We start from the raw sequence: 11,428 nt of genomic DNA, 5'->3' as shown, positions 1-11,428 counted from the left end.
AGAAGGAATTTACAGCCTAATAGGATTCAATTCAATTCATCATTTTTAGCATAAAACCTAAATTTAAAAAAGCCATTAAATGTGTCATTCAGCCGGAGATCACTTCTGTACAGCTGGAAAGCAGATTATAGAAAATAAAGGCTGTGATTTTTGAACACAAGCTGAATAAAATTCTCAGAAATGATGGACAACTGATTCCTACCTGACTCTGTTTCCACTGAGAAAGTGAGAGCCTTCTCTGTTTTAGAGAGTATGCTGCAGGGTCCGTGTACTTTTTTTTGGTATTTGAAGTTTCTTTTTATAAACAAAAACAAATAAAAACGAAAATGAAATGTTTTTTTTTTTTTTTTAATTCTGTGATGAAAATTTCAGACACCTTTTTAAAATTCTACTTGATTTTCTTTCCTCATTTATACTTTAAATAAAGAAAGTTCTATAGCATAGACCCGTAAAAAAAACAGCTGTATTTTTGTGTTTGTCTAAACCTGGCAGTATCTCTTCTCCTGCCCTCTGTGGCAGTGCAGTGTTCTGCCGCGGGGAAGTGACTTATACACACACTCGGAGCGGGAGTTTAGGGACCGTCCACAAATTTCTGTACGACCAGGGGAGATTCTAGGATTTTCATTTAAGGAGGGCTCAGCCCCCAATGAGGGTATAATAGTAAAAAAAAAATAAAAATTAAATATTAAATAAATAAAATAAAGGTTTGACTAACAGGGTAGGATGGAAACTTATTGCAGCATTCACTGTATTGCATAGATGTGTATTTGAGTACTGAGTATTACATTTGAGTACTGAACAAGCCAAATATGAGTCTTCCTGATCACACACACACGCACACACACACACACACACACACACACTTGTCCTCTGATCCTTGCTCGGTCTGCGGAGTGAAGAACGCAGTGAAAGACGGGGAAGAGCCGCCGTTTCATATGAAATTTAAAGGGGACTGAGGAGATCACCAATTTGTGTACAGTTTATGGAGAATCGCAGAATTTTTAGGGGGGCTGAGTGGAAATGTTAGGGGGGCTAAAGCACCCCTAAAAATGACCTAGCAACGCCCATGTGTACATCTGAAATGTGGTATTGTTACTTACCTGGCTACGTGCCCCAGTTATTCTAATTTCTTCTTGAATATACATATGGCATGCGTCATTGCATGCTGCTTTTGTTAAATTATTAATAATAATTTAATTAATAGACAGTATGAATTGTGAATTATGTGAATTAATTTGTAATTATTTATTTTTTAATAAAATAAAATATCACTATTCTTTCAATATCTTATGGGGCATGTGACCCTGTGACCCCAAAATAATCTACTTGGAAACCCCCACAAGGTACACCTGTTGTTATACCGAAATATGTCTTCAGTGATTTTTATTAAACTTTTTATTTATTCATATGATTAATTAATTAATTAATTAATTAATTAAATTTATTTTTTATTTGAAGAAAAAGTCACTTAATAATTTTAAAATTAAAATAAAAATCAACAAAGGCATTTCTTGGGATACAGAGAGGTGTACCTTGTTGGGGTAAAATTAGATTATTTTGGTATTAGTTTGGGGTCACAGGGTCACATGACCTAGAACCTATTAGAAGAAATATTAATTTCTTTTTAAATAAAAATTTAAATAAAAATCACTGAAGACATATTTTGGGATCACAAGAGGTGCAGCTTGTGGGGGTGTCCAATTATATTATTTTGGTATTAGTTTTGGGTCACAGCGACACATAACCTAGAAGCTATTGAAGAAATAGTGACTTAATGAAATGAACATTAAAATAAAAACCAGTGAATACATATCTTGGGATACAAACAGGTGTACCTTGTGGGGGTTTCCAAGTAGATTATTTTGGTACTAGTTTGGGGTCACAGGGTCACATGACCTAGAAGCTATAGAAGGAATACTGATTTTTTAAATTAAAAAAATAATAATTAATTACAAATGAATTCACATGATGCACAATTCATACTATCAATGAATTAAATTATTATTAATAATTTAACAAAAGCAGAGATACGGCCGGTTTTAGACAAAGAAAATGCAGCTGTTTTTCCGTTTCTATGCTACAGAACTTTCTTTATTTAAAGTATAAATGAGGAAAGAAAATCAAGTCTAATTTTAAAAAGGTGTCTGACATTTTCATCTCATAATTAAAAATCTATTTCATTTTCGTTGTTTTGTTTCTGTTTATAAAAGAAACTTCAAATACCAAAAAGTACACAGACTGAAAACAATCCGTTTTTGTGTGAATCAGAATTTGGAAAAGTTCCGGAGAATTCAGTACCCCGCTTTTTCCACGCGCAAGTGCGCATGTGCGAAATCACCCCAAGCTCATCCGCGACCAAAGCAATATAACCTTCATAAAAAAAATAAAAAAAAGTACTTTAAAATAAACAGGTAGTTTGTTTGTTTGTTTGTTTTAGGTATTTGTGATTCATTTCATAGACTAAACCACTGACAAGAACTTTATTTTACATATAATTATTTTTGTTATATTTTACTTTTTATATTTTTATGCTACTGTTAAAATAAATTGGACATTTCCCCCTTATATCAGTTCACAGTGAGCTATCCTATACTAGACAGTAAAGACTGAATTAATAATAATAATAATAATAATAATAATAATAATAATAATAATAATTACTGTATACACCTCTACATTTAAAATAGTTTAACTTGTTTATTTCCATTTTTCACAGACTGTTTACAAGAATTATTGATTCTCATGGACATCTCATTGCTGCATGGGTGTCACTGATGATCATCTTTCTTTTCCAGAGCCTCAAAGATATGAAGAAGACGCGATGCGCCTTGTGCACATGCCTTGCAGTTTTGCTTTTCCATCCCTGCTTCACCTAGGGACTGCATGTGATTTACTCTGTTAAACCTCTATTAATCCAGACCAGATCCTGACTCCAGCTCTGTCACTAATCCAAGATGTTTTTGTTGAAGAATTCGATAGAATTCAGCTTTTGCAGCTCGTCCTGCTGAGTTGAGATATTTGTACAATTCTCTCATTTTGTCTTGTGTTGTTTTCTCTGCATGGATCTTATCGTACATTTCATTAGTAAATTCCTTGCTTTTGATACAGTCTGCTATCTCCATTACTAAAGGAACTCTCTGAATGAGATCTGCTTTGTATTTATCCACAAAGTCAGCACCTAAAATACAAACAAATTATTTGAAACATTAAATTCACATTTTTTTTGACAATCTACAAATTACACTTTCAATGCATCAGGATCCATTCAGTGCTCACATTAACATAGAAATCGAATGTGACACTTTAAAGTGAGTAAAATGATTGAGAAAGCCTTACCAGCTGAATTTTTACTGGCTGTGGATCTCTGTGTACCTGATGTGACAAGACAGAAATCATTAACATGCACCCAGAGCTACAGTTCCTGAAAAAAACATTCATTCAAACTCGTTTATTTATCATCATTAACCAGTCATATACAACCTTTCACTAAATGTCTAGAGAATCATCTGAATAACTGCATGGAGCTAGTGCTGATAGATTTGCCTTGATGACCCTGGGCTACTCTCTATGTGGAATTTAGCAGGGTCTTCCCATGTTCATGTTGGTTATCCCTTCCACTGTAAAGAAACCTCCAGGTTTATGAACTTCACTAAATTGCCCCTAGGTGTGTGTGTGTGTGTGTGTGTGTGTGTGCATCCATCTAGGGGGAATTCTCCCACTCTAGATCCAGAGTGACTCTGATTAGGATAAAAGGGTCCTAAAGATGGATGGATGGATGATTTTTTTGATTGATTTTTTAATGCCATGTTAGCTTCAATGGCTATATTATGGCAATTTTGAATGTAGTTAAAACATCGGGTGATATTCAATAGATAAATTAATATAAGAACACACTGATACCAGCTGCTCCTAAAAGTTTTTACTCTCATTTTAATGTTTAGTTACCTGTAAGCACGACATCACGAGGCTTCCACACCACAACGCCATTTTCATCCAAAAGACTTAATGTGACTTTATTAACCTCAGGTTTAAGGAACACCTCAAATGTAGGATGGTAGTTGGGGTCACGGGCACGATCAAACGTCTCATCCTAAGGAATCGGGCGATGGAGAGAATATTCCAGAAGTCAACATGCTTCTTCAAAAATAACAAAGGTGACAATGAGCATTTTGTATAATGACATGAGTAGTTTTACATTACCTCTGGTTGGGAAACATATTTATGGTCAGTAGTTTTACAGCATGGTCTGTATTTTTTACCAGGGGTCAGTATACATTTGGAACTTGTTGGAATGTAACTGATGCTTTCATGTCTCTTCTGTACCTTTAATTCCAAAAAAACAGTACATTATTTCAACTAATTTAAGAAAAGTATTATAAAACAAGACAGCACCAGAAATAAAGATCACTAACATATAATGTTAAACATAATGAACATATACATTAAATCAGATTACCTCTTCAACCGGGATGCTCCGTTTCAACAGATGGATGTGAAGTTTACTCAGGCTTTTCTCAAAGAACAGAAGGACTTGGGCTCTGATGGGATACGCTGGGAGCAGCAATGATTTTAAGAGACCAAAACAAGAGAGATGTTGAATTTCTATGATCACGTGTGAGTTTGTTACTTTTAACGGCTGAAGGATCTCCACCTTTCCTCCAGTCACATGAGCCACAGTCAATTTAACCACATCTGTACCTGCAACATATCAACAAACAGAACAAGAAACTCACTGATTTTACCCCACAATGGTAATATGTTGCAAAGCTATATATCTATCCTATATCTTTTGTATATTCTAGAGTACAATTATTACATTATTATACAATGAACAGGAAAACATTTTTACTATTTGTATTGTTTATGTAAAAAAAGACACAATTCAGATAAGGTATACTGATAAAGTAGCATATTTAATCTACGTTGTGGTAAATTAAATATGAGTAATATGGCATAATTTTAAGAGGTATTTTAAAAAACTTTTACATATTAGCTCATGAATACTCTTCTATTTTTGGTGTAAACTGTAATGTCCAATGACTCTGCTCAAAGAAAAAATGGAAATTCTTTAAAAACTTAAGTGTGTTCTCTCAACATAAAAAAGTTCTGACACTTTGACAACTTTCACGCTTTTCGTTTGTTTCTAATTTAAAATAAATTCTTAAAAATCCTTAAAAATCAACTTACGGGTCTCACAGTGTGGAAGGTGCAGGTGATGGATTGAACCTTTATGGCACTCGATACTGTACAGAGGTCCTGCAGGCTCCATGTGGCCTAATCCATCCAAGACACTGCTGTCCCAGGACACTATTTTGTACATCACTCTGCCTTCCTCTTTCATATCAAACACAAGGTCTGAGAATTTACACTTAAACTGTCCAGCATGAAGGTGAAGAGACCTGAGGAATAAAATCAGAAGGATTTCATTTTTATCCACACAGCCCAGTCAGGTGCCTGTTCAGTCCCTTGTCAACTTGAGACTGGACTACTGCAACTCAGTTCCAGCAGGTCCACTTCTGAGCACCATTTGACTTCTGCAAATGATCCAAAATGCAGCTTTACAAATCCTTTCAACCTTCTGAAGTTCTCCCACACCACCCCGCTGCTGCAATCCCTCCACTGACTTCTGATAGCCTCCTACCTCCAATTTAAAACACTGATGCCTGCCTACAAAGCCAAAAATGGATAAGAGCTCACTTACCTCAAAGCTCTTGTCACTCCCTGCACTGCACCAGGCTCTCTCTGGTCCTCTGAGCGACTGGTCCCACCATCACTCAGGGTACAAGGAAGGTACAGATCAGGATTCCTCTCTGCTATTTCCCAAAGCATCTGATCCTCTGAATTACTGTGAAAACCAACATCTTTCTGAAATACTTAATTTGGTAGTTATTTATTTAAAATAATAATTGTAATCTTCTTGCTATAATTTTAGACTGATGGTATTCTAGGTCTGTGATCTAGTGAAGCAGTTTTGATGTATTCAGCGATAGAGAATTCAAAGCATTTTGTAAGTTGCACTGGAACAGGGTGTTTGCCAAATAATTTACATGCAATTGTGAGAACAGGAAATCCAGGTGCAAATCATTACAGCTATAATTCATCAATCAATTAGGATTTCTCCATTTCTACATTTAAACTACTCCTTGGTATGGTTGAAAACCCACATGACTAAAAAGTGACAATTTATATATACACAGAATTCTATTTACCCGAATTCATATCTGTATTTATCGTCTAGCCCGATTTCAGACTCAGAATCAGACGTTAGTACTGAATCCTGTAAACAAAACAAATGATCAGGTGTGTATTTTCATTGCTTGAGCCCATTTTACTCATCAGTCAAACATTTGAAAACACTGGATCATTTGTTTTCCAATTTGACAAAGGCATAAAATTTGTTTCTTAGAAAAAGGCAGAGTGAAGTTAAAGTTATTTTGGCCTGTATTTAGTTAGACTTACAGTTATTATTCATTAGTCTCACTGTGTTCAATGAAATTGGGTTCTTTGTGTGAAGAATAATTAAAACACATTCATTCATTCCTTTATTAGTTCATCTTGGAGAATGCTGGATGTAAATAGAGTGTGAATGGGAAGTCAGACTGTCACAAAGCACCATGCACACACATCTGTTCACAGTTAAGTGGAATTAAGCAGAGATAATCCACCCACTGATGTTATGGAATGAGTCTGGAGGCTGGAACCAGGGATACTGGACATAGCAGAATTCCTAATCATGCCTAAAAACATTCATACAACAACAACATCAAGTTATTTTCAGAGAGAATTCTTTCTTCTTCTTTACCAAACAGTACAGAAGCTGTGGCAATTCTGGAACTCCAGAAGCATTCTGGCCGTAGTCTAATAAAACGTACAGTGATTTTTTTATATTAATGTAAACACTTCATTTATAATCACTGTAGCAAAGCACAATCATAGTATTTGTTGACTCTTGTGTGTAACCATTAATTCTGTAGATTTTGTTTGTTTACACCCACTACAATGCATGTTATTTCTCAAATACTTTATACTCCAGTTGAACACAGGAAACCATTAAGCTGGACATCAGCCAAACAGTACTTAGTACTAAGCATGCAATTATACAGTAAGGTTACAGAGGATTACCCAAAAAAAACACATGACAAAAAAAGGTTGCATTCAACACCATAATAAAAAGTAAATGTAGATGTACCTGAGTACCCAGGATGTAGGACAGAGGTCTGGCTGTGGAGAGTAATCTCAGGAAAAGGTGTTGAAAAATCGCCTAAAAGCAGAAATTCTCAAATAAATGAAAATCAGCATTCATGTGTGAACTAAGTAAAAACAACAGTTGCTTCCTTTGAGAAACAGGCCAGTTTATGATCCTCATGAACCTGGCTTATAGCCTGTATTGTACAAACTATCTGAAATGTTGTTTGTTAACCTACAATTCAATCTAGTTCAAATAAAAAACTACAAGAAAACGTAGCGTAATTAAGATTTTTTACACGAAGCCTAACCAACACTGGAAGGGTTTTGAAATGGAAAAGAAAAGAAATGATCTTCTTCTCAGATCTTCCCCCACCTTTAATGTGATATAGTGACAAACTAAATTCAATAGGAAAAAGTTTAAATAAAAAAAAATCTTTTAAAAAGAAAATAAAAAATCTCTAACCAGCTCACCAAACATGCCCCAGAGTTTGTCTTTGAGTTGAATTCCTCCACCTCTCATCTCTTTTTTATTTCCTCTTCTCCACATATCTTGACGGTCCTGTGATGCCCTTGTGTCTGTTTCAAGAGGACAGCCTTTGTTTTCTGCCACCATCTCCTCGATCTTCTCCAGCAGCTCTGTGACCTGAGAGACATCATCTCTCTTTTTATTATTAAAAACATGATATCTGTTTCCGCATTTCTCTACCAGCCACTGGAGAGCCTGTCCTTCACTCTCAATGTGTCTCTCTATGGTTGTGTCTCCCAGAGAGTCTCCAAAGGTGAACAGAACTATGGTGTGACTCCAGACTGTTGGCCCGAGAAGATCTACAAATCTGATGAACTCTTTTCTGTCTTTTTCTCTAAATTTAAAGTCCAAACGCATGACCAGCAGTACAGCGTGTGGACTGGAAAGACACATCGACACGCTGAGCTCAATCAACTGCTTCACAGCTTTACCTCTCCGCCATCCTGGAGCTTCAACCACAGTGATCTTCCTCCCTGCTACTTCTCCCTGTCTCATAACACACTGAGCACTTCCTTGTAAGTCAAACTCCTCTCTGCCCAGGATGGTGTTTCCTGCTGAACTTTTCCCTGCAGCTCTACAGCCCAGGAGCACAATCCTGACTTCTGAGAGACGGTGCATGTCACCTGCAGACAGACAAACAAACACACAAACAATAAAGCACAGGTGTTAGTATAAGGATTTTCTTGTGTCAGTGCAGGACTCCATACTAAACACCTGACATCTGTCTAGTGAAAACATCTGATATGACTAATTACAAATGAACCACAAACTAAAAACTCACCAGGACTGACTTTACTGCAGGCCATCGCTGACTACGTCTCTGTCTTTTGCACATCTGCAATAAAACAAACAAACCAACAAACAAACATTTGTTTTTCTTTCAATCACTGTTCATATTGGATCCCCACACACACACACACACAAAATCACTTGGTTTGCACATTATATTATTTCTTGTTTAATTTTATTTTACTACAGAGTTATGGTGTACAGAGGGTGTCACCAGGATAAACCTGAACAGTTTACGGAAGACAATATTAGACATGTCATGTCAAGTCTCAGAGTCTTAGACATGTCATGACGAGCTAAACCATTAAGATTACAAAACGGACTGAGGAAAACAAAACAGTAAACGAGTTCATCAAACAGGTATTTTAAACTCGATGTGAAAGATGTTAGAAAAACATGAAAATCCGGTCGAAATATAAGGAATTTACAGCCTAATCGGATTCGATTCATTTTAGAGTAAAACGTAAACTTAAAAAAGCCATTAAACGTGTAATTCAGCCGGAGGAGAACACATCTGTACAGCTGGAAAGCAGATCATATAACATAAGAATTTCATTTTTGAACACAAGCTGAATTTGTTAGAAAATTTGCAGAAATGATGGACAACTGATTCCTACCTGACTCTGTTTCCACTGAGAAAGTGAGAGATTTCTCCGGTTTACTTTCTGTGTTAGAGAGTATCCTGCAGGATATGGAGGGGAACCAGTGACATATCTCTGGCTCAGTCTGGAAAAATGGAAAAGGGGAAGAAAACAATCCGTTTTTGTGTGAATCAGAACCAACGGGTTAGTTCTGTACTGTTCAGGTGAATGGAAAAGTTGCAGGTAAAAATGTTCCGGAGAATTCAGCAACCCGTTTTTTCCACGCGCAAGTGCGCATGTGCGAAATCAGGTCGGTTATCGGTTTAATAAACGCAGGTAAGTTTTAGGGGCGTGGCTTTTACACACTACCGCGAGCGGCCGCTTCATGTCCACAACTAAAGCATTGAAACCTTTATATAAATGTTTTATTTTATATCATACTTTTAAATAAAGAAATGTTTATTAGATTGTTTCTTTCTTTATTTTAGGTAAAGATGATTCATTTCACAAACCAAGTCACTGACAATATTTTAAGTATTATTATTCTTATAACATTTTACCTTTTATATTTTTATGCTACTGCTGAAATAAAATTTCCATCTAAACCCCCTTATATCAGTTCACAGTGAGCTACTCTATGCTGACAGTAAAGACTGAAACTGAAATTTCTCTCTTAAGTAAATCTTAATTAAAAACCTGATTATGGAAATTATCCAAAGCTCAAAACAATCTCCATCATCAGTTCCTGTAGGATAACCTTCTCCTGTAAACATTCTTGGTGTAATTTCCAAGTCTTATTTCATTGTCTTCAGTGCAAAATTTAATCAATTTTCCAAATATTTTTCTTCCAGACAAAAATGTCACTCATGTTTATTCTGTTGATAAGTTCAGACGTCAATAAATGGGTTAATGTATTAATACAAAAACACATCAAAACTAATACAGGGTTATATAAGGACTACATTATTGTATTATATTCATGCATTAATAATTTTCCAGAATGTACAAGTATTCTTTTTTTAATCACATATTGTATTTAAATTCAAGTAGATTATTCTCTGAATCTATTATTCTATTGTAGTAGAGATGAATTAGAAGAATAAAGGGTTGTTGATGGGGTGGAACAAACTTTCTAGGAAAATAAATAAAGACAAATAAATAAATGAAATAATAAGTCCTGTATACATCTCTATGTTTAACTTGTTTATTTCCATTTTTTACAGATTAGTTACAAGAATAATTGATTCTCATTGACATCTCATTGCTGGGTGTCAGTGATGATCCTCTCTCTCTTCCAGAGCCTTGAAGATCTAAAGAAGATGCGATGCACGGATCGTACACATGCCTTTCAGATTTTTCATCCCTGCTTCAACTAGCTATGTGCAGGCGCGTTGTGAGTGGGGGGTAAAGGGTGACTGAGTACATAGGGCCCTGGCATGTGAGGTGCCTTGACCGCCCTGCCCTCGAAGATCCTGAAACATTATTATTATTGATGTGAAATTGAGTGTATACTGTGCCTGTTGGTGCATGCAATATTCTGATCCTCGCTGTGCTTCGGCACACACACACCTCTGTGTCGACCCCTCCTCATAAGAACTGTGTGCATGCAAGTTTGGCAGACTGAATTGGTTGTTTAGGAACGATACCAAATGCTAATTGGCTGAGATTGAGGAAGAGCTAGAGCGAGGACTCAGTGGAAAAGAGCGAGTGGTCAATTGTAGAGTTTTTTCAAGTTGAGACCAACGCGACGTGCACAATGTCCAAGCAAAAAAAGATCAGCAAGAGAGGAGAGGAAAAGAAAACAAAATGAACGCAACATAATTTGATTAGGGTTGGTGCTTAACTCTACAGAACAACGGCTCTCCAGGACCGAGGCTGCCTACCCCAGATATAGAACAATTCATACACAAAAATAAATCTTTGCTGCATTAACATGACTGCAAATATTTTTTTTATACAATAGACAGTATTTGTATTTTTAATACTGTTCTGTACTTTTCAATTTTACGTTAGTGAATCCCAGCATTTACTTTATCAGTCAGTGAAATGTGTACTTTTCTGTTGTTACTTTAAAAAAAGTGAATGGATCATGAGATGATGGGAAAGGGGCTCCCACACACTGTCTTTGCATAGGGCCCAAGAATCAGTCTACACCCCTGTCTGCCTGTGATTTACTCTGTTAAACCTCCACTAATCCAGACCCGATCCCGACTCCAGCTCTGTGACTAATCCAAGATGTTTTTGTTGAAGAATCTGATAGAATTTAGCTTTTGCAGCTCGTCCTGCTGAGTTGAGATAATTGTAGAATTCTCTCATTTGGTCTTGTGTTGTTGCCTCTGCATGG

The 11,428-nt window shown here is 36.1% G+C and overlaps 1 protein-coding gene across 1 annotated transcript; it reads right to left on the bottom strand.

Moving 5' to 3' along the window:
- Positions 1–2,701: 2,701 nt before the first annotated feature.
- On the bottom strand, positions 2,702–9,610 carry LOC131348257 (uncharacterized). The gene is made up of 13 exons (XM_058383050.1): positions 9,121–9,610; positions 8,496–8,549; positions 7,660–8,337; positions 7,190–7,261; positions 6,670–6,737; positions 6,210–6,277; positions 5,702–5,845; positions 5,188–5,399; positions 4,457–4,698; positions 4,201–4,323; positions 3,946–4,090; positions 3,337–3,372; positions 2,702–3,178 (listed from the first exon to the last, which is right to left on the bottom strand). Exons 2-13 carry the CDS (start codon positions 8,518–8,520, stop codon positions 2,910–2,912), a joined length of 2,082 nt encoding a protein of 693 aa, XP_058239033.1. The 5' UTR covers positions 8,521–8,549; positions 9,121–9,610; the 3' UTR covers positions 2,702–2,909.
- Positions 9,611–11,428: the final 1,818 nt, after the last annotated feature.

This window comes from Hemibagrus wyckioides, linkage group LG28, assembly GCF_019097595.1.
Source record: "Hemibagrus wyckioides isolate EC202008001 linkage group LG28, SWU_Hwy_1.0, whole genome shotgun sequence".
NCBI lineage: Eukaryota > Metazoa > Chordata > Actinopteri > Siluriformes > Bagridae > Hemibagrus > Hemibagrus wyckioides.
The sequence above is the reverse complement of the archived record's forward strand: the minus strand, read 5'-3'. Positions and strand labels throughout refer to the sequence as shown.

What these genes read in the sequence shown, in the direction of transcription:
- LOC131348257 (XM_058383050.1), bottom strand. Translation starts at nt 8,520, where the DNA reads ATGGCCTGCAGTAAAGTCAGTCCTG. An exon ending in CAAACTCTGGGGCATGTTTG is followed by an intron (nt 7,262 to 7,659) that starts GTGAGCTGGTTA and finishes TTCTGCTTTTAG; the next exon opens with GCGATTTTTCAACACCTTTT. An exon ending in GGAGTGACAAGAGCTTTGAG is followed by an intron (nt 5,400 to 5,701) that starts GTAAGTGAGCTC and finishes TTTATTCCTCAG; the next exon opens with GTCTCTTCACCTTCATGCTG.